This window comes from Oryctolagus cuniculus, chromosome 11 (genome assembly GCF_051225735.1).
Source record: "Oryctolagus cuniculus isolate XC-2025 breed Fujian yellow rabbit chromosome 11, ASM5122573v1, whole genome shotgun sequence".
NCBI lineage: Eukaryota > Metazoa > Chordata > Mammalia > Lagomorpha > Leporidae > Oryctolagus > Oryctolagus cuniculus.
The window spans coordinates 54,513,698-54,536,183 of NC_142877.1; the positions used below are offsets into that span (position 1 = coordinate 54,513,698).

General features: G+C 51.4%; 1 protein-coding gene across 3 annotated transcripts; it reads right to left on the reverse strand.

Annotated features, from left to right (window-relative positions):
* Positions 1-323: 323 nt before the first annotated feature.
* On the reverse strand, positions 324-16,083 carry CSRNP2 (cysteine and serine rich nuclear protein 2). Of its 3 annotated transcripts, none has more exons than XM_089308354.1 (6): positions 15,945-16,083; positions 15,193-15,357; positions 10,962-11,198; positions 9,600-9,859; positions 5,123-5,419; positions 324-3,665 (listed from the first exon to the last, which is right to left on the reverse strand). In XM_089308354.1, the coding sequence occupies exons 3-6, from the start codon at positions 11,110-11,112 to the stop codon at positions 2,739-2,741; spliced, it is 1,635 nt and encodes a 544-aa protein (XP_089164480.1). In that variant the 5' UTR covers positions 11,113-11,198; positions 15,193-15,357; positions 15,945-16,083; the 3' UTR covers positions 324-2,738. The 3 variants fall into 3 exon arrangements, with proteins under 3 accessions (XP_089164480.1, XP_069908342.2, XP_002711228.3); XM_070052241.2 differs by lacking the exon at positions 15,945-16,083 and adding an exon at positions 11,648-11,779 and having other exon boundaries at positions 15,193-15,610; XM_002711182.6 differs by lacking the exon at positions 15,193-15,357.
* Between the last annotated feature and the right edge of the window lie 6,403 nt (positions 16,084-22,486).

The window sequence follows — 22,486 nt, forward strand, 5'->3', positions numbered from 1 at the left end:
TGGAGGTGGTAACCAGGAATGGAGAGTTTCATCCATCTTTAAAGTTAATGGAACGAGAAAAGGGACCCAAGGGTAGGAACCGCATAGACAGGGCCCAGCTCCGTCAGCAGGAGCCAGGCCTACTCATGTATGTGCGCGCAAAGCAAGCCAAGCTCTGGATGCTCCAAAGAGAATGTTCTATTTTTTCCATCACAGAATGTTGCTATTGTTAACATTAATTCCTAACTGACCTAATTAGTTTTATATACAAAACTGGCAAAGTGTTCTTTGCCTAACAGGTAACAGAATTGTGGCCTGTCAAGATAAAGAATAACACACCATTCTTTTGAATATTTCTTTAATATTACATTTAAATATTCTCTTTAAATACAGCATTATCACAATGTAAGGAACCTAAAAGGCAAAAAAAAAAAAAAAAAAAAAAGTTTTCAAAGAACCAGACAAGCTTTGGATTCACATTGAAAACACTGTGTACAGTATGTGAGAAAGGAAAGTGGAGAATGATGAGCCGCAGTAATCAGGGTCATTTACCTAGACCTAGGCTGAGGGGGACTGAAGCGCGCTCTCTGGTCAGAGGCCTGCCTTTCCTAGCAGCCACGAGCTAGAACCCCGTCCAACTCAGGTAGCACCAGAAATGAAATGGACCACGTGGTAGAAAGGCCCCTTGCTTGACAAGACGGTTTATGCTAAATGTTCATGTTTAGCATTCAGAAGTCTGGGATCAGTGTGCATCAGGAAAGCGGAGTGAAAGAGACTGAGAGCAGCAAAGCACAGTTGCTCAATTATCATGGGGGAGGGGAGTGTCGGCAAGGAGAGTAACTACAGATTCATCCTCCTGGCTTGAGCCCAGCGGCGGTTGTTAGAGCAGCTGGGATCTACTTCCTAGATGAAGCTGCAGCCTTCCTGAGAGCTCGCACTCCCCTTTCAACACCACACGCAAGAAAGATTCTTCTCCCCAAAGACCAGATTCTCGCTCCAGCTCTGCCTTAGCTCCCAGGGCACCAGTGTGAGGTGGGGAACGCAGCTCAGCTGGGGGTGTTCTCCGGCAGACCCCTAGCTCTGTTTGGTGAGGCTCAGACTTGGGGAGAGAAGGACCTAGGTGCCTAATTAAGAACTCCCCTCCAAACAAAACCAAGCAAACTCAGGAATGCACGGGAAGCGACGTGAGTCACACACAGATCTGTGCTGTGTACGAAGCCTTTCAGGCTCAGATCAGAGATCAGAGGTTTTCATAGGTGAGACGCTGCTGCAACACACATGAAGGCTGCTTTAACACAGCTGGGCCCTGACAGCCACAGAAAAAGGCTTTATGAGAAGCTGAGTAGGAATAGTTCTCTCTCCCATCAGAAAAAAAAAAAAAAAAAAAAAAAAAAAGGTTGCTAAACTACAGCAGAAGTAAAGCATGGTGTGTGAAGGATGCTAGCAAAAACAATGTTTTGCTCCAGAGGCCAAGATAACTGCTACTAGACGGAAATCAGTGGTGTTCAGTGGAGCAGGTCTCGGAACCTAAGCTGGGCCCCAACCCCCCGACAGAGGTGAGAAGTGGAAGTGAGTCCGTTCTGTAGATTGCAAAGGTTAGGCTCAGAACCCGAGTCCTCTGGGCCCTGGGGGTTGCACGTGGCACTTGAGGATGGATTTGGCTTTGATTTTCAGTGGAGAGGTCCATTAAACACCTGCAGTTCTGGGCACTGACCGGAATCTAAACAGCTCTAACCCTGTATATCCAAGATACAGGAAAAAAGGACCAAAACCAGTTAGTGACCTCAGATTGCCTACGTTCTACTAAATCCCAGATCTCCCAACGCTGGGGGCAGGGAGAGGGCCAGGGCGAAAAAGCAAGCATGACACAATAAAGTCAACTTCCCAGGCGGCCACCTGTGCCGGCTGCCTCCTCTGGACGTGGCCAGTGCGCCGCACAGGCCTCTCGCGGGAGGGCGAGCCCCAGCCTGCAGCTGCCTGGCAGAGCAGGGGAGACTCGGGCTCATGGTGCCACATCCCCAGCCAGTCTAGCTTTCTTCTTCAAAGGATGAAGAAAGAAAGAAAGGGGAAAAAAAAAAAAAGACAAATCGACAAGTTTAACTCTAGTACCTAGGAACAAATGAAAGAAACAATTCAAGTTACAGACCAGGAATCCCCAGTGTGGGGACCAGGTCGGAGAACACGGAACATGTCAAATATTAACTTATGTACCAAAGAGGGAGTCGGGGAAGGTAGGTTACAGTTTTAGAAACCCTAGAGGTTTTGTACAGAAGCACACACCCTTCCGCCCCCTCCTGTCTAGATTCGGCCCCCAGACTCCTCCAATCGTGCTGCAACACGCCGAGGCGAGCTAGCGGACGGGCCCTTGCCAGCAGTGAGCTTGTGCCCTGCCTGGAGCTCCAGAGAGGAGTGGTCCCCAAGCTCGTGCTCTGGTCCCTACGTGAAGAACAGCTGCTTGCATTACCCAGCTTCTCTGGGACATCCTACTTCTTTGTTCCAATGGCCCAGAAAGCTCAGTATTGGGCGCAGTGCAGCCTCTGCCCCAAGGCTCTAGCCCGGGTCGAGCTGGGGCTGGTCTCCTTGGTACTGCTTCTCTTTTAAAAAATATGTATACAAACAATCCTTTCCCTCCCGTCTCCCCAAAGACCCCAATAAAATAACATGGGAGCAGCAGCCGCTTCTGCAGTTTTGTTTTGAAATGACGTTCGATAAAATAAGGGAATAAATAGAGTGGGGAAGAGGCCGTCTCCATCTCCACGTCACACGGCCAGAGGGAGCTCGAGGGTGGCCTCTTCGGGGGGCCGGTCCTCACTCGGCTGAGAGGTCTCCTCCGCCCCACAGCCGCCCTCACTGTCTGAGCGGAAGGGAAGGTTCGAGGGGGACCAGGAAGGGCGGAAGTCTTCACTGCCGGGCTCCTCGGGGCTGCAGTCTTCGGGCAGGAGTGCTTCCAGGGCGGCTGTCTTCCCCATCTCGGGTCTGCAGGGGGCAGGCGGGTCTGGGGGACGAGCCGCCAGCGAGGTAAGTGGGACAGAGAAGACACTCAGATCCTTCTCCCTGGGGAAAGGCGCCGGGCCTTCTTCCGGACCAGGCTCTCCCTTCACGGCCAACACTGGCCTCTGCTCCACCTGGTAGTAGACCAGGGGCCCGCTGTTCAAGTACGATGGGTTGTTCATGTTCACCGGAGAGGCGGCCGGATGGTCTGAATTCTCGGCAAAACACAGCACGGAGGAGCCTGGGGGCAGCTGGGCCTGGATGAGGATGGGGGCTGTAAGGCCTGGGCACAGCTCTTCGGGAACCGCCAGAGGCTCCCCCAGGATGCACACGCCCAGGCTCTCGATGCTCGAGTCCAGGCTGGCGCTGGAGCCGCTGGAGTCTTCCTCCGCCTTGAGCCGCTCCAGTTCCTCCGCGCTCTGCAGGTGCATCACTGCCGTCTCGTTCTCTGCAATGAAGTCCTGGAAGCCCTGCGTCTCAGAGCCCTGGGCCCCTGTTGGGCTGCAGCTGGCAGCGGCTGAGGGCTCCCCGTCGGGGGCTGCGGGGCGGCTCACCTGCCGCTTGCTCTCCAGCTCCAGCTTCATGATGGTGTGCAGGTAATGAGTCCGGACCCGGATGGGATTAAACTCGATGCGCCCAGCCATGTTCCCACAGCCGTCCCGGGAGCAGCCACATGGAAAGGACATGCGATCCACCTGAGGGGGGCAGAAGGAGGTTAAGGCAAGACTGGGAGGCAGTAACAGCAAACACAGGCAGTGGGCATCGGAGTTCTTACAAGCAGAGAAACAACCCGTCTAGCACAAAACACGTGAGCTGACAGCACAAGACAACAGCACAGACCGCGTGTGCGTCGGCGCAGGCTCAGCCATTCATTAGTGGCGTGACCTCAGGAGAGTCCTCTCCACCCCACACCTCACCAACCAAGGGCTTATTTCCTCTTCTAAGTAAAAAGGAGACAAAAAATTGCATCAAAGGGTCCTTCCACTTAGAAAGTCCGGGGCCACCTCTCTGAGTGCTGACGGTTCGCAGAGTGGAAGAAATTTACCTGCCTCAGAGACTTTTCTGGAATGAACGGAATGTACGTGGCTCCCTGAGAACAAAGGGCCGGGCCCCAGCCTCTGCCATGACAGCATGGGGAAGTGAGGGGCGAGCTTGCCAGTCCGAAGCACTACCTCCCAGGGAACCCGGGCCAAGGTGCCTTAGTTTGCTGAGCTAAGAACAAAGGTCCCAGTGACAGCCAGCCTGTCTGCCCGCCTCACCTCCAAGGGCTGGCAGGGGAGTTCTGAAGCAGTTGCCAAAGTACTTAATTTACAGACCAGGAATGTTGGGACAGCGGATCCCACCTCCCTATCTCCCTTCCGTGTTCCAAAAAGGAAACACACGCACACACACTCTGAAAAAGATTACAAATGCAGGTCATCCAATAAACATGTACAAATGCAAATGTGAATGTCTTCCTAAAACATCAACGCAGAGAAACCTCCACTCCAGTTCCACCAATTCTTGGGACCGTCCTAGCTCTGAGTATAACAGATCGCTCGTGTTACGGGATTTGAGCCTGAAAAGTATTATTTGGCCTGATCCGCAACGGCTACTCATACCCTAGCTAAAAGGAAGACAGAGCGAGGTTGTTTAGGAAATGCACTCATGGGACTCAGCATCCGCCTCTTTCAGTGTCTGAGTTCCAGGCCAACTGCACTCTTTGGGACGGCACCGCAACGCCGCCACTTTCCACGGAGCTGTGTCTTTGACACTGTCCCTTATCGAAGGCCAACAAGGAAGGCTGTGCCTCACCTTCCAGGAAACCACAGATTTCAGCTCCGCCAAGTGCATATAAAGCCCACAGGCCCAGCTCACTGCTCAGCCGCCTTTAGCTCAAGGAACTGGTCGGTGTTCAAGGAAGTTAGTCACGTGAAACACATTAAACCCTGCTCCTCCTCTCACTGACAGCCACTTCTTATCACCTCTGGGGTGTGTGTGAAACACAGAGCAGACACTGGGTGTCGCCACAGCCTGAGAATCTTGTCGCGCTTGTTCTGTTAGCGGAGGAGGGCTGTCCAACCGGGGCCTGCTCCTAGCCACGCGGCACCCACCCCGAGTGGGCAGCCTCCCAGCCCCACCGCAGACCTGTGACCAGCTGACGCGGCCTTACCTGGCATTTGATCCCAGCCTGGCTGCAGGCACATGCTTCCGGGTCACAGTAGAGGCGACAGTCGCAGCCACACTCCTCCCGCGACAGGCGGATGGCGCGAAGTTCCTGCTTTTCCTCAGCATCAATGCGGTGGACCCCAGAGGCCCTGAGCAGGGCTCGCCGCCGCTTCGTGGGCAGAGGCTGCAGGAAGAAGTAGTCGTCCACCTCCACGTTCTCCACGTCGATGTCTTCATCTGAGACATCATCCAGCGTCAGGCCGTCCGCCTCCACCGACTCCACCGTCCCATTCTTGGTCAGCTGCCGGGAGATGGGGAAGGTAAGGCCTCCTGGGCATCAGCAACTCCGAGTCTCCCCCTAGTGGCCATCCAGGGCCGCACTGGACCTACACACACAACCATGAATAGACAGACAACCTTGCAAACTGCCCTAAAAAGTACTTTCTGGGGAAAACCACATTCAGGAGGAGGACAAGATTACTAATTTATCATCAGTGACCCTGGATCTTCACAAGGCAGGCCCAGAAGGGCTTCATTTGGTTGGGAAAAGGAGAAAAAAAAATTACTAACAGTAGTCTTTCTCCTTCAGTTGAAGTAAAGTGAGGTAGAGTGATATTAATAATACTGGAGGTGGGGGCTGCACCATGGCGTAGCGGGTAAAGCCGCTGCCTGTAGTGCTGGCATCCTATATGGGCACCGGTTCAAGTCCTGGCTGCTCCACTTCCGATCCAGTTCTCTGCTATGGCCTAGGAAAGCAGTAGAAGATGGCCTAAGTGCTTGGGTCCCTGCACCCACATGGGAGACCTGGAAGAAGCTCCTGGCTCCAGATTGGCACAGCTCCAGCTGTTGTGGTTATTTGGGGAGTGAGCCAGCAGATGGAAGATCAACCCCTCCCTCCCTCCCTCTCCCTCTCTCTCTCTCTCTCTCTCTGCCTTTAAAATAATAATAATACTGGGGTACCAAGGCAGGAATTGGGAGTGCTCCAGGCTGAGATAGCGAGAGAGCTGGGAGGAGGAATCTCAGTGGAAGGCCCCACTGAAGCCAAGCTATGGCTGAATACATTCTGGAAACTCATCAGGGAATTCAAGTAAAGAAAATGAGGCCTTAAATCCCTCGGGCTCTGGAAGCTGCTAGCAGGATGAAAGCCAAGGGGCTGGGGCCTCGGGCTTATTTCATCAGCCAACCCCACCCCCACCCCCCACGAATGCTGGTAAAGGACCAGCTCCTGAGAGAGATGTGATGCAAGATACCTGGGTAACAAGCCTGGCTGCTTTGTTTGTTTACTTGTTTTGTGCTAGTGGAGAGAAGGACAGAAGAGGAGCTTCTGGGGTTTCCCTAGTCTAGAATTTGTATACAAGCAGGCCGGCTTGCTCCAGTCTTGGATACCAGGGCTGCCGTCCTCATCACCCTCCTCCCTACTGTCCTCTCGCTCAAAGCAAAGAGATCAGAGATGCCACAGTTAGCAACCCACGCAGACACGAAGGGACTTCAAAACCTTCAGTTTATTTTGGTCCAAAAAAAGGTCTGAAATCCACACACAAGTGTTTCTTATCATATGCACAAAGACCCCTCATATGCATGGATTTCAAAAATCATTTACACCAAAATACACATTTTTAAGAAAAAAAATTTTTTCTAAGTTTGAGAGACAGCGAGAGCTTCCATGCATTGGTCTGCTCCCTGAATACCAACAGCCCCAGTGGTATACAAGCCAGGAGCTGGAACTCAATCCAGGTCTCCCAAGTGGGTGACAGGAACTCAATTATTTGCACAATCAACATTGCCTCGCAGGAAGCTGGAATCAGGATCTGGGATCTGGAGCTGGGGATCAAACCCAGGTCCTCCGATATGGGATACAGACTTCCTGACAAGTGTCTTCACCACGAGGCCAAACGCCCACCCATCAGCTGGTCTTTTAATTCCATTTTCCCACAAACCTTGTGAAGTAGCCGCATATGACAGCTTAACATAGGATGGCAGTGGCATTTCAGATCAGTAAGGAAAAAGTCATCTAATCACTGGGACAACTGGGTACTCTTTGGGAAAAAAGTTACATTCTCAATCAGTACCATTTGTGATCATGAATTCCATATGAATAAAAAAATAATCATAAAAGTAGAAAATCAGGGCCAGCGCTGTGGCGTAGTGGGTTAATGCTCTGGCCCAAAGCACTGGCATCCTCTGTGGGCACCGGTTCTAATCCCAGCTGCTCCACTTCCGATCCAGCTCTCTGCTATGGCCTGGGAAAGCAGTAGAAGATGGCCCAAGTCCTTGGGCCCCTGCACCCATATGGGAGACCCAGAAGAAGCTCCTGGCTCCTGGCTTCAGATCTGTGCAATTCCGGCCATTGTGGCCAATTGGGGAGTGAACCAGCGGATGGAAGACCTCTCTCTCTCTCTCTCCCTCCCTCCCTCCCTCCCTCCCTCTCTCTCTCTCTCTCTCTGCCTCTCCTCTCCCTGTGTAACTCTGACTTTCAAATAAATAAATCAGTCTATGGGGAAAGTTAAACAGGGTTTCTTTTCGACAAATAAAGCTGTTAGAAACCACCATTGCTGGTGCTCACTGGACATCCTGCTAGGAACTAGAAACCTTGACCTCAATCTTGGGCCGGCCTGGCTTTATTGCTAGGATGACTTCTGGCGGCGGGGCTGAGGAGGATGGGGTTGGGGGACAGAAACTCGACGGCACTCTGTTTTAACAGATTATTCCTCCGCAAAATCTAAAAGAAAGGAGTCTTCTTCTAAGAAAAAAGGATGAAGGGCTTCCCTGCGACCCAAGAGGCCATTGTTTATTTGCCCAGCTGTTGCTATGGCAGCAGGACAGCAATAGGTCAGTGGCAGAATTCCTCGGAAGAAAAAGGAAGCCCAAATGTGAGTCCAGTTTTAAAAACAGGTGGAGGCTTTGGGAGGAGGCTGAGCGGAGCCAAGCCAGAGCTCTCGGGGAGCGAGGAATGAGACCTGGGCAGTCTACACCCCCTGCCACGAGCTGTCCAACCCCACCAACATTCTGGCGCGTCTCCCTGACAACCCTGCAGGAAATGCAGCCACCTATTTTAATATGGGTCAGCACACTCTGGGCCCAAAAGAAACCTGGCTGGGCTTGAGGCTGTGTTCTTCAAATTTGGAACCAGGAACTTGGGGCGGGGGCGGGCGCTATTTGTGAGGACTGGTGCAAATCACGGCTGTGCTTGGCAAACCGTGCTGTAGACAACGGGTGGCTACAGCCACCTGAGACGGCTCTTCTCTCAGCACCTTTCTCTGAAACGTGAAGTTCTGGTGCTGCAGAGATGGCCGGCACAGTGCCACACCACAAGAACTCTTTGGTAAGACGTCGTTTGCCCCAGAGATAATCACCTAGGGATGACATTTCAAAGAATGTGAAGGGGCCAGTGCTGCGGCGTAGTGGGTAAAGCCGAAGCCTGCAGTACCGGCATCCCATATGGGTGCCAGTTCGAGTCCCAGCTGCTCCACTTCCGATCCAGCTCTCTGGCTCTCTGCTATGGCCTGGGAAAGCAGTAAAAGATGGCTCAAGTCCTTGGGCCCCTGCAGCTACATGGGAGACTCAGAAGACGTTCCTGGCTCCTGGCTTTGGATTGGCCCAGCTCTGGCCGTTGCAACCAACTGGGGAGTGAACCAGCAGATGGAAGACGTCTCTGGGTGTGTGTGTGTGTGTGTGTGTGTGTGTGTAACTCTGACTTTCAAATAAATAAATAAACCTTTAAAAAAAAAAAAGTGTGAAAGGTTCAAAAATCTAGTCTACGTATCTGGTCAAGGACAATCATTTGACAAGAAATGGAAAACTGTGCTCCCTTGGGTCCTAGAAGTGGCAGACATGGATGCCTTCACATAATGATGTATTAAACTTAAATTAAAAAAAAAAAAAAAAAAAAAAAAAAAACCACAATCATTCGGAGTGTTGGAAGCAAAGAGAGAATTCCAAGGAAGCCATCTTGCTCTCTCTGGTAGACAGCTCCACCAGAGAAGGAAATCTTACTACTCGGATTTGAGTCCACATCGGAGACTTCTCATTACACAGATTTAGAATCTCTGTAGGCCGAGGGCAGCAGTCACAGCAAAGCTCAATAGACCTTGGAACTGGGTATTCAGCCTAGGAGTTAGGACGCTCACCTCCCACAGTGGAGGGCCTGGGTTCAATTCCCGGCTCTGGCTCCTGACTCCAGCTTCCGGCTAATGCAGACCCTGGGAAGCAGCAACGCTGGCTCAGCGACTGGATTCCTGCCACCCCCATGCGAGGCCCAGACTGAGCTCCTAGCTTCGGCCCCTGCCCAGCCCTGGCCGCTGTAGGCATTTGGGGAATGAGCTAGCAGATGGGAGCTCTTTCTTCCTGCCTCCTTCTCTGTCTCTCTCCCTCTCAATTAAAGGAAGACCAACCAACCAACCAACCAACCATCAGTGGACGTACATGGCTTCCCGCTTCCGCTTAGCCCAGGGGCAGAACCAGATCCCGCACCCCTTAGGTACCTTCATTTTCTTGGCATGGAGTTTCTCCTCCTTCAGGTGCTCACGCAGAATCTCGCGATGGTTCACCTCCTGCTCCTGCGCAAACTCACAGAGCGTGTAGCTACGTACAGAGTTATGGCGCTGGGCCATGCCCAGGGAGCTCCCGCCCTGGCTGGGCACACTGGTGAAACCCTGGCGCCGGGCGAAGTAGTACACAGTCACCTGGTCAAAGCGGACATTCTTCCTCCGCAGCTGCTTCTGCCGCTTCAGGATGGAGGTGGCTGAGAAGGGAACACAGACAGGTGCTGTTAACCAGCCTGGCCTGCCGCGGGCCTCTCCACCCCATCTCCATCTCGGCTCCCAGCTCCTCTTCAAATGTTCTCCGTGGATCTAGAGGACTTCCTAATACTTCTGCATCATAAACGCACAGTTGGAAGAGATCTAGAACCTCAGCTGGTTCCTACCCCTGCCTCCCAGCTGACTTCTGAACAGATGACCACAAAATCTATTTTTAGACATCAGAAAGGAAGAGAATCTCTAGGTAAGCTGTTCGGAATTTAACAATCCACAAAACAGGAGCTACTAGCCATATGAGGCAAGTTTAAGCTCATTAAAACTAAAATTAATTTAATTTAAAATTAAAAATTCAACTCCTCAGTTACATTAACCATATTTCAGATGCTCCAAAGCCACATGTGGTTAACGGCTACTAGTGGGCAATAGCAGACACAGAACATTTCTATCATAACAGAAAATGCTACAAGGGAGAACCTGATGGCTAGCAGAGGAGGCTAGAGTTTTTCTGTTAAAGGTCAGACAGTGTATTTAGGATGTACAGGCCATGAGGTCTCTGCTGCAGCTTCTCAGCTCTGCTGCTGCAGCATGAGAACAATCGTAAGACACAGGTAGGACTGTGTCCCAATAAAACTTTATTCATAAAAATATTCATAAAATATTTATTCATAAAAATATTCATAAAAACAGGCCAGATTCGGCCTATGGGTGATCCCAATCTAGAGTTATCAGAGGTTCTTTCCAAGAACTAACCGAGCCAAAAGAATGAAGGAATCTGGAGTCGCCCTGGTTGTCCAGGCAGGAAACATTTATGTCCTGCTGGGGGTGGAGCCACAGTTTCCTGGGACTCTAAGGACCTGGATGGGGCGATGGCAGAATCTTGGGCTCTTCCTTCTTCAGTCTAATTCAACCCACTCTGGGGATGCACAAACCACAACGCAAGTCGAATCAGCCCATCAGATGTCAGCCTCCACTACTAGAGCCATGAAGCCCCCCAAAGGCAAATCGCAAGCTGTCGGACAGAAGCTCTCCCAAGAGCGGCACCGGGGAGCTCCTGCCTGGGGAGAGTGGGTGCCACCCCCCACTCACGTGTGAAGCTGGCAGTCGTCGGAGGGTTGAGGCTGTCACAGCTGTCCGCACTGTCGCTGCTGGAGATCTCATCATCTGAGTTGGACACGGATGAGCCCACATCCACATCATCAAACTTCCTCTTGAGACCCGAGCCCGTGAAAGCATCCATTGGTTTCGAAGGGGTTTCCTTGGGGAGCCCACCACGTTGGCTCCAAAGCCCCAGCTCACCGCCAGCTAGCCAGGAGCATTAGGATTCTGCCCAGGGGAAAACAGGAGTCAGGATCTCTGTCTGCAGACACACCCCTCCCAAGTCTACAAACGCAGCGCTCTCTAACTGCAGAACACAGCACCTGACCCAGCGCTGAGGTCTCACTCCTCAACTTTAGGTCATTCCAGCCAGCATCCTCCTCCTCCTTCCCCTCTGCCCCTCTGGTCTCAATCACTCTTAAAATAATGGGACAAGTAGTAGCAGCAGCAGCACCCTTCCCCATGGAGGGAGGGCCTTGGTCCCAACCAGCTGGGCTCTGGGCTGCCCCAGCCCAGGGAGAAGAATAGATGCCCTTCGGATCACACACGAGTGCTCTCCATGGGACCAGTGGGAGGGACGAGGGATCACAGGCAGAAACAGGCTTTGCCCAAACCGAGACTAGACCCAATTATTTTTCCTAGTGAGAATATAGCCTGGCGTGTCCCAAAGTGTGTACCTTAAATACGCTGCATCCAAGGATATTAATAGCTTTCACATGGGAATCGGGCTGCTGTGTCAAAACAGCTTAGAAAACTGCGCACGACGGAATCTCCTAGAGCTTCTAATACACTAGCGAGCACCGTGAAGGCTTGGAGAAAACACAGAATGCAGTATTTTATAGATCTCATTATGGAACCCACTGTTCCAAAATATTTTAGGGGGGCAGATAATCCTTGGAACATTCTTTGGGAAATGCTGTTACGGGCTCTCAAATCTGAAGAACACTGGCAGTCAGGAAAAACCCTTTACCCACATCTTCCCCAGGGTAAAGTGGCTCACCGGGTTCCTAAAAAGGTCACACGTGGCTCTGAAGAACGGACCCAAGATTAGGATGCGTACTGGCTTCAAAACCCAGACTCTTGCCCAGTGTTCTGGTACTGCGTTAACAGAGTTCCCTCCAGTCAACCCCCATCCTGTATGCGAAGGAGCTGCGCCGTTCCTGTCTTTGCCCTCTGTCAGGAAACCATCCAGGGGACCGTAAACAGCCAAAGAGTGACAACTGACTCTGGGTAGGTGAATACGGCAGGCAGGGGTGTCCCCTCGCTGCCAAGCGAGCGAGGACGCCAAGGGTCCAATGCACGGGGACGCAGCGTTCTCGCTCTCTGCCTTTGGAAGGAGGTCCCAGGCAGGACGTGCATCTGCTCGGTAGAAATGCTTTCAGAGCCACAGCCACGTGTGATGAGGTATGGGGCCTCCGCTAATGCCAGAATCTCCCCAGACTATGATCTCACAGGTTGCTAATTATGCAGCAGGAATAACACACTACCCAGAGCGACGACAGGGCCGCACCATGGCAGGGCAGCTCCCCAGAATACACTGTGGTGTCGCGAGATGCCTGCCACAGAGCTGTTTTTTTCTGGATGCTGTCTCCTGGCTCAGCTCTGCAAAGCCAACCAGTTCCTAATCTGTCTGTCCAGAGCTCATCACAATTCTGCATGAAGAGCCTATAAGGAACCCAAGAAGCCTCAGCCATGGTAGGTCTCAGACAAGCACATTCCTGAAATAAATTTGGCCAGGGAGGGGAAAAAAAAATAACCAAGCGCTTGATAAGAATTGTAATTAAATTTGAAAATGAGCTCCAAGTATCACTTCTGTTTTTTATGTGACTGATCTCATCGTCAGAGGTCACTTCTTTGGGTATGGTTAAGAATGAAGAAAGCCAAGGTCTGTTTATGGGTTCAGATTTTAACCGGATTTAAAAATACCTATGAATTACCCAATCTCTCACTCCATTCTATTATGGGGGCTGGGGACCTTGTAATTGGGTGGGATTTAAAAAGAGACGGACCAATGGTGATCACTTAAATGTACTTTCTCTTCTCCAGTTAATAAATACCTCATCAACCACATGAGCACTCAGACTTCACTAAAAATCTGCTTTCTTAGAAAGGGCTTCCATTTTTGTTTTGTTGTTTTTATCTGAGAGGCGGTGAGACCCAGAGCATCACACACACACATACACAGCTCCCCTCTGCTGGTTCACTTCCTGAATGCCTGCAATGAACTGGTCTGAGGTGAGCAGAAAACTCAATCCCGCCCCCACCCCCACGTGGGTGGCAGAACCCCAATCGCTTGAGCCATCACCCCTGCCTCCCAGGGTGCACCCTAGAAGGAAGCTGGAGTCAGGAGCCAGACCCGGGCACTGAACCCAGATACCCCAACTGGGAAGACCAGGCCAAACCAAACATCCCACTCCCCGCCCAGTGCCACTTCAGGCAGTGCTGCTTCTAAAAATGGTTCCCTCCTCCTCCTGGAAGCACTCAGGGATTTAGGGTGCAAGCACATGGGCCCGCCTGCTCTTTGCCCACCTGACTCCTTGCTTCCCGTAGTGCGTCTATCTTCTGAAGGTTTCTTTTTAAGCCCCCCAAGAGCTTGGGTCTGCTCCAAAGTCATCTTTGTTGCTAAAATTCTCCCGTCTTAACCCACTTGCCCTCAAGACTATCTGGGACAGAAAGGAGTGCTAAGATGTGAAACCTACAAGAAAAATATGTTCCTTCAGCTGTGGGAGAAGAATCAGATCTATGGTTATGTGTAAGTCATGTGCAAACTGACCTATGATCTAACTATTCCATTAACTTGGAGGGCTCTCAGGAAAACCCTCACGGAGACTCCACAGCCCTGGCTCTCTTTACCCTACCCAGGATCCATTAGCATCGCTTTTGCTGACATCAACTCCATAATTTTTCTAAAATCCATTTTTCTGTCCTGACAATCAGTCTGTTTAAATTTCAACCCAGATCTCCCCTGTTCAACACCCTGGTGTGAAATGGACTTGTTTAAGATGTCCACTGGGCACCAAGAACAAAGTTGCTATCTATTTCCATTGAGCAACAGTAATAACTAGAATAGGTTCCATACTTAATTCATCAAATTTATGCCCTTTCCAACCACAACTAGAAATCAAGTCACGCTCACCTCCCTCAACTATTCAATACCGTGTTGAAGAGATGCATTTAGGAGTCACGTGCCAAGCTCTTAAACCCACAGAGAAATATTCAAGGTGAGACTGGAAACGCAGGTCATAACTGACAGTTAACTGTCAAAATGACCAACTTGAACAATAAAACGCTTTTGGGATGAAATAACGCAAGCCTTGATAAAAGCTTTTAAATGCCAGTGAAAATGAAAGGCCAGCTGACACTGTCTGGCTATGTGCCTTATGATCTTTTCTCGAGTGTTTCTACGCTGAACATTTCCCAGAGGTACATGAAATAGTTCAGATCCACAGCATGTAGCAGATAGGAGGCGAGCCCCAAATGACACACAAACATCTTATCTATACTGTAGCACTCAGGGTTTCAGACCGTAAGGCTTCCTGTAACCCTCGCAACAAACAAAAGAACCCAGTATATGTAACACTAGCAAGAGAAACATCCCAGGAAGAAAAATTTCTGGAGGCAGAACATATCTGCAAAGTTTAGGTTACATAAACCTCTTTCTTCAAATGACCCCAAAATAATAAGACAAGGTCCCTCTCACCAGGAAAGTCTCCCCCTCTCCTCGTCAACTGGAACCCAACCTTCTGCTAAAGGTCAAAAGACCAGAATGTCTAGCAAGATCTCCCGGGCTACCCTCTATTGGCTGCTCCTACCAAAAACCCTGAACACAAGGGCCTGTCCTGTTTCTAGGGTTGATTCTCAAATTCTGTGAATTTTGTGGATCCATGGGTTCTTGGGATCACCAGAGGATCATGAATTCATCAAGCACCCAAGTAAGAATCCCCCGTTTAAGCCAGGTACCTAGAGAAAGCCCCCTCCCCACCTCTACCCATTGTATCTGTCCACTACACCCAAGGTTAGAATTTGGCTTTCTGTGTCTAAATGGCTGTCACGTGGAGGACACAGATCTTTGTGGGAGAACTGGGACATGATGCTGCATTAACTCTCAAGGATAAGGATACACATACACACACACACACACACACGCCAACATCCTGCTTTGGGAGATTAGCAAGATGGAAACAAGTATAGAAAAGAAAAATCCGAATCAACTTGGATTTACCTTGCACTGAAAACTGGAGAAGGGGGACAGTGTTTTTTTTCTCCCTCTCTGTGGGATAACTTCTACCCTCTCGTGCTGTGTGTGTCATACTAAGCCCCTTGAAAAAGGAAGACCCAAGACCACAGCACTAAAGGCGATGGCTGGCAGTCGGCTGCGTGTTTGGGCCTATGAAAAAAAACAGATCAAGCCAGCAACCAGGGCAAGTGATGCTTTCATTTTCCCACACAACGCCAGAAAAAAATTTTAAAAATGGGAGACACCAGGGACCCGGGGGGCTGAAGGGACATGACAAGTCACCAGCTCCCTTCAACGAAGCCCCCTGCGGAACCCCATTTCTCCCTGCTCTTTCCAGTCGTCTGCAGCCTTTCCCCATCCCTTCCTGCCTGCTACTCACAAATTCCCAACCACTCCTCCCACATTTTCCTCTATCCCCCCCCCGCCCCTTCCTTCTCTTCCCCCCATCCTACATCATCCTCCACTCCATTCCGCAATCCTGCCGGCTTGCAGGCCGCCCATCGGTCTCCCCCCGAGCTACCCCGGCAGCCGGGGCCCAGGTCCTCTGTGCCCCTCGCTCGCTCCCACGCCTCTCCCTTCCCGGCGGCGCTCTGGCTCTCCGCCCCACGACCGCTCCCGTCCAAGCCTCCCTCATTCGGACCCCTCCGTCCGCGCGGCTCTGGGCTTGACCACTCCTCCACAGCCGCCCGAGAAAGGACGAGGCGGCACCCTCCGCCCCGCACCCCCAGGCCCATTACCGGCCCCGCCGCAGCTGCCTCCTCCCGCGATGGTCGCTGCCGCCCCCGCCGCCGCCGCCCTAGCCCGAGTGCGAAGGACGAAGGAGCGAGCGAGTCCCGGGCGACGGTCGGGGAGCTCCCAGAGCAGCAGGGCGGGGAGGGAAGGCGAGTGGGCAGGCCGGCCGGCAGGCGGCGGGGGGCGGGCGGCTCCGGCAACGCGGGCGCCCCTGGCAGCAGAAGCCCAGAACCGCCCCGGCTCCGGCTAACAATAGGCTCCGGCCGCAGCGCTCCGACTCTTATAGGCGCCGGCACGTCCCGGCCGCGCCCCGGGGCAGGCTGGGAAATGGAGTCTCGCGCGGCCCGCCCCTGCCCCCCGCGCCCAGGAGCATGCTGGGAGCGGCGGGCGGCGACGGCCGCGAAGCCGGAGCCCGGGCCCGGCGCAGCCGGTTTCCGCGCCGGCGTCTTCCCTGCGGCAGCGGACCCTGGGAAGGCGAAGCGCACGACGGAAGCCTCTCGGCCGTAGATAGTCAAGGGCGAATTCTCCTCTGCAGCTCCCCCTTCGCAGGCGCCAGGCTCCCGTGGCCTGGGAACGCAGTAATACCTCTTAACTCGCGCCCACGGTTAGGAGAAAATAAAAGCAGTCTCTTGAATGATCTGCGTATATCGTGCACTTGGGTGTTTTCAGAAACTCTTTCTTACCAGAATTTTTTTTAAGTTTATTTATTGAAAGGCAGAGCTACTGAGAGAGAGACAGAGAGAGGTCTTCCATCGCTGGTTCACTCCCCAGTTGGCCACAATGGCCAGAGCTGCGCAGATGCAAAGCCAGGAGCCAGGAACGTCTTCTGGGTCTCCCACGCAGGTGCAGGGGCCCAAGGACTTGGGCCATCTTCCACTGTTTTCCCAGGCCACAGCAGAGAGCTGGATAGGAAGAGGAGCAGCGGGGACTAGAACCCCGCTGGGATGCCAGCACGGCAGGCCCCGGCCCCCCTTCCCAGGATCTTTGATCTCCACCACGTTGCAACCCATTTTTAAGATGGTGAGGCGAAGACTGAGAAAAGTTCTGTATGATTTGCTGAGGGCACACAGCCTTGCCTTCCTATCTTGTCTCTGTGTGGACCTGCAAGGCTCTGGGAGACAGATGTGACTAGGTGTGGCCCTCCTCCCCAGGCTGCCCGTCACCTGTGTCCTTCTCCCCTCCCATCTCTGCCTAGGAGAGGAGGGCCTCTGCCCTTTCTCCAGCGAGCTATATCCTTATTCCCTTAATACGTGTTTGCATGTCCACACGTCGTCCGTGCAAGTTAATATTTCTCCTTAATCTCTCCTTGCCTTAGATTTATTGTAAAGGTTTATTTATTTGAAAGACAGAGTTACAGAGAAGCAGAGGAAGGGAGGGAGGGAAGGAGGGAGGGAGAGAAGGAGAGAGAGAAGAGAGAAAGATCTTTCATCGCTGGTTCACTTCCCAAATGGCCACAATGGCCGGAGCTGCGCTGATCCAAAGCCAGGAGCCAGGAGCTTCTTCTGGGTCTCTCATGCAGGTGCAGGGGTCTAAGGACTTGGGCCATCCTCCACTGTTTTCCTAGGCCATAGCAGAGAGCGGGATCAGAAGAGCAGCAGCCGGGACCAGAACTGGCACCCATATGGGATGCTGGCACTTCAGGCCAGGGCTTTAACCCGCTGTGCCACAGCACCAGCCCCAGGAGGGATTTGAGCCATCCTCATCACTGCTGCCTGCCAGGGTCTGCATTAGCTGGAAGCTAGAATCAAACCCACACACTCTGAAAAGGAACAATGGTGTCTTAATTGCTAGGCTAAACACCCACTTCATGTGGAAGGATTTAAACTCAAGCTAGGCTGGTCCCCAATCCTAGTACATTTTCCACTGCAGTCAAGAATCTGCGAAGCTAAATCTACTGGCTACCAAGCCAGCTCAGCTTTAGAATTGAGAGGTCAGATGGCTTGCCAAAAATGTCAAGAATTTGTTTTTTCCCTAGGTGTCAGAGACTCCAAGAGTCCATTGCAAAATGAAAATCAGATTACAAAAAAGCAATCCTTAATGTACCATGCACAGGGCTGGTGTTGTGGCAGGTAAAGCCACTGCCGGAGACGCCAGCATCCCATCTGGATGCCGGTTTCAGACTGCTCCACATCCAATCTGGCTCCGCTCATGAGGTCTGGGAAGGCAGCAGAAGTCGTCCCAAGACCTTGGATTCCTGCACCCATGTGGGGGACTCCGATGGAATTTTGGGCTCCTGGTTTGGCCTGACCCAGCCTGGCTATTGTAGACATTTGGCAGTGAACCAGCAAATGGAAGACAGCTCTGTCTTTTTTCATTCTGCCTTTCAAGTAAATAGGGAGGGTAGCAGGGGGAGGGGTGGAGAAGTTAACAAATAATAAAGAATATGGGTGGAGACGCCAGCGCTGTGGCACAATAGGCTAAGCCTTTGCCTGCAACACCTGCATCCCATATGGATGCCAGTTCAAGTCCCAGCTGCTCCTCTTCCAAGCCAGTTCTCTGCCATGGCCTGAGAAAGCAGAAGATGGCCCAAGTGCTTGGGCCCCTGCACCCTGGACCCAGAGAAAGCTCTTGGCTCCTGGTTTCAGATCGGCCCAGCTCTCTGTCTCTCCCTCTCGCTGTCTGTAACTTTTCCTCTCAAATAAATTAAAGGGAGAGGGGAGAGAGAGAGAGAGAGAGAGAGAACATGGGTGGGGCCTGTGCTGTGGCATAGCAGGTAAAACCACTGCCTGTGGTTCCGGCATCCCATATGGGCACTGATTTGAGACCCAGCTGCTCTACTTCTGATCCAGCTGATGTGCCTGGGAAAGCAGTGGAAAGATGGCCTAAGTACCCAGAAGAAGCTCCTGCCTTCTGGCTCCAGATTGGCCAGGGCTGCCATTTGGGGAGTGAACTAGTGGATGGAAAAATCTTACTGTCTCTCTGTAACTTGCCTTTCAAATAAATAATTTTTAAAGATTTATTTATTTGAGAGGTAGAGTTACAGATACTGAGAGGGAGAGACAAAGAGAAAGGTCTACTGTCCACAATTGGCCACAATGGCCGGAGCTGTGCCAATCTGAAGTGGTCTCCCACACAGGTGCAGGGGCCCAAGGACCTGAGCCATCTTCTGCTGCTTTCCCAGGCCATAGCACAGAGCTGGATGGGAAGAGGAGCAGCTGAGACTAGAACCGGTGCCCATATGGGATGCCGGTGCCGCAGGCAGAGGACTAACCTATTGCGCCACAGCGCCGGCCCCTCAAATAAATAAATCTTTAAAAACAAGAAGAAGAAGAAGACATGAGTCCTGAATATAAACCCCAGTTCCTCCACTCATTGGTAATACGACCCTGGGCAACGTACTGTATTCCCAAATGCCCAAGCTCTGTGGGTTAACGCCACCAGACTAGAAGATAGCCAAACCACAGCACATCCTCTAAGATAACAGAATCAGTTTTAAAAGATCACCTGACCTCTGGCTAACATCACAACCACGTATCATAGTCACTATTCACCGTATTTCATTGTCACTGTCATGATTTAATCCCTAGGGAGATTATTACCATGGTCCCAGTTTATCCATAACAACTACAATTCTATTCCAGCCTAAGCTGGGCCTATGGGAAGGAAACAGCAGGGGGCAGCAGTGTAGGAAGCTAAAGTGAAGCAGAATAGAAACTACAAAGAGGGCGGCACCGTGGCGCAGTGGGTTAATCCTCTGCCTGCAGCACCGATATCGCATGTGGGAACTGGGATCTAGTTCTAGTCCTGGCTGCTCCACTTCCGATCCAGCTCTCTGCTATGGCCTGGGAAAGCAGTAGAAGATGGCCCAAGCCCTTGAGCCCCTGCACTCGTGTGGGAGACCCAGAAGAAGCTCCTGGCTTCAGATTGGCACAGCTCCGGCCATTGTGGCCAATTGCGGACGGAAGACCTTTCTCTTTGTATCTCCCTCTCACTATCTGTAACTCTGTCTCTCAAATAAATAAAATCTTAAAAAAAAAAAAAAAAAGAAAGTAAGAGAAACACTCATGTTATTATATTAAGGGTAACACTGCATGTCCAGTTGTGAATGTTACTACTTTGCTTCAGACACACTGCAAGATGTTTAGACGAGAGCTCAGAATGCACAAGCTGCAAGCAGGTGGTTTGTTTTAGGGGCAAAGATGTCAGTGGGCAAGAAGAAGAGATACAAGGCCAGAAAGAAGCAGTTAAAACAGCAGCCACAGAGGAAAACAGAGGCCGGATCTCACGCTGTGGGCAGCGTTCCTATGCTGGCCGTGCAGCTCTGTCTGCATGTGGACATGACCTTGTCGTCACTGGCATCCCTAACTTTACTGGTCGACTGAGTATGTATTCAGTACCAAATAAGACTGTGTTTTAGACTCCATATCCCTTTACAAGTCTGCAAAATTCCTCTGAAGTATTATTTCATCTTTAAGATGATAAAGCTGAAGCTTGAAGGGATTATTGAGACCAAGGTCAAATCCCAGAAAGAGCAAGATATGAGATTTGAACACAGGCTTATCTGACACCAAAGTATACACTATATCAACTGCACAGCACCACCACAAGATAAACAAGGATACACTCTCCAGAGAAGAAAAAAATAAATAGGAGGAGAGAATACTGTGTGCTGGACTTAGAGAGTTAAGATCAAAATCTTAGACACACTGTATTCCGAAAAGAAGCCTGCAGATTGAGCCCTGAAGTGGTATCTCACTAATTTGCATTTAATTATACTCCATATCGAGAGGAAAACAGACAGCTCCTTGTGACCAATTTCACACTAACAGAAAGCGATCAGGGTGTGTAAAATTGGGGGAAAACACAGTGTCACGGCAATCAGAAAGCAGAAACTGCCTAGGGGTTAAGATGGCCAAGTCCCCTATCACAGTGCCTGGGTTCCATGCTCGGCTCTAATTTCTGTTACAGTGCATCCTGGGAGGCAGCACTAAGAGCTCACATGCCTGGGCTCCTGCCTCCCATCTGAGTTCCCAGTTTGGGTTTAACCCAGTCCCGGCCCTCACAGGCCTTTGGGGAGTGAACTGGCAGATGGGAATGCTCACTCTCCCTGTTCCTCTCTCTACCGCTCCCAATTGCATTTAATGTTCATTTTTTAAGTTTCTATTTATTTTCATTTTATTTGAAAGGCAGAAAAAGAGATACAGAAACAGACAGAGGGAGATCTTCCATTTACTGATTCATTCCCCCAAAAGCCTGCAACAGCAAGGGAATGGGCCAGGCCAATGGCAAGAGCCCGGAACTCCATTCAGAGCCCTCACGTGGGTGGCAGAGATTCAAGTACTTGAGCATCACTGGCTGCCTCCCAGGGTGCGTGTTAGCAGGAGGCTGGACTGGCAGTGGAGCGGGGACTCAAGCCCAGGCACTCCAGTATGGGACTTGAGTATCCCAAGTGGCAAATGCTAAATGCCTGCCTCTCAACTTTTCAAAATTAAAGCCTTCTAAAAGTTGGGGCCGGCGCTGTGGCATAGCAGGTAAAGCTGCTGCCTTCAGTGCCGGCATCCCGTATGGGCGCCAATTTGACTCTCGGCTGCTCCACTTCCTATCCAGCTCTCTGCCGTGGCCTGGGAAAGCAGCAGAAGATGGCCCAAGTCCTTGGGACCCTGCACCCACTTGGGAGACAGAAGAAGCTCCTGGCTCCTGGCTTCAGATTGGCGCAGCTCCGGCTATGTGGCCAATTGGGGAATGAACCAGAGGATGGAGGACCTCTCCCTCTGCCTCTCTCTCTGCCTCTGCTTCTCTGTAACTCTAACTTTCAAATAAATAAATAAATCTTAGCCGGCGCCGTGGCTCAATAGGCTAATCCTCCACCTTGCGGCGCCGGCACACCGGGTTCTAGTCCCGGTTGGGGCGCCGGATTCTGTCCCGGTTGCCCCTCTTCCAGGCCAGCTCTCTGCTATGGCCAGGGAGTGCAGTGGAGGATGGCCCAGGTGCTTGGGCCCTGCACCCCATGGGAGACCAGGAAAAAGCACCTGGCTCCTGGCTCCTGCCAGGATCAGCGCGGTGCGCCGGCTGCAGCGGCGGCCATTGGAGGGTGAACCAGCGGCAAAAAGGAAGACCTTTCTCTCTCTGACTCTCTCTCTCACTGTCCACTCTGCCTGTCAAAAAAAAAATAAAATAAAATAAAATAAAATAAAATAAAAAAAAATAAATAAATAAATCTTTAAAAAAAAATCTGGAAGTGAAGAAGGAAGACAGGAAGGAAGTGGAAATACATGAAAGGTCAAGGTCAAAGGTCAAACCTAAGGTCATTAGGAGAAGCAAGGAAAAATATGTATGCAAAAACCAAAGAAGCAAAAAGACAGAAGCTACATCATCACTCTAGTGTTACAAGGGGCATCTTTCCTGGCTTATTCCGTTTTGCAGCAGTAGTAAGTTACTCTTTTAAGCTGGTATCCTAGAACAAAAGCTAATCACAAATGGAAGTACTCCAGTAGAAAAAGCCATAACTCACAACTAAGAAATGAATTAAGGGAGAAGAATGAGGAAGGATGAAGGATTACGGTCTGCGGAGCAGCACGCACATGATGCAAATGGTGGGACATCTGTG

Excerpts from the sequence above, each read along its gene's own strand:
- CSRNP2 (XM_002711182.6), bottom strand. The coding sequence starts at position 11,112 with ATGGATGCTTTCACGGGCTCGGGTCTCAAGAGGAAGTTTGATGATGTG. Across the intron at positions 5,420-9,599 it reads TCCATGCCAAGAAAATGAAG|CTGACCAAGAATGGGACGGT; the intron begins GTACCTAAGGGG and ends ATCTCCCGGCAG. Across the intron at positions 3,666-5,122 it reads AGGCTGGGATCAAATGCCAG|GTGGATCGCATGTCCTTTCC; the intron begins GTAAGGCCGCGT and ends TGCCCCCCTCAG.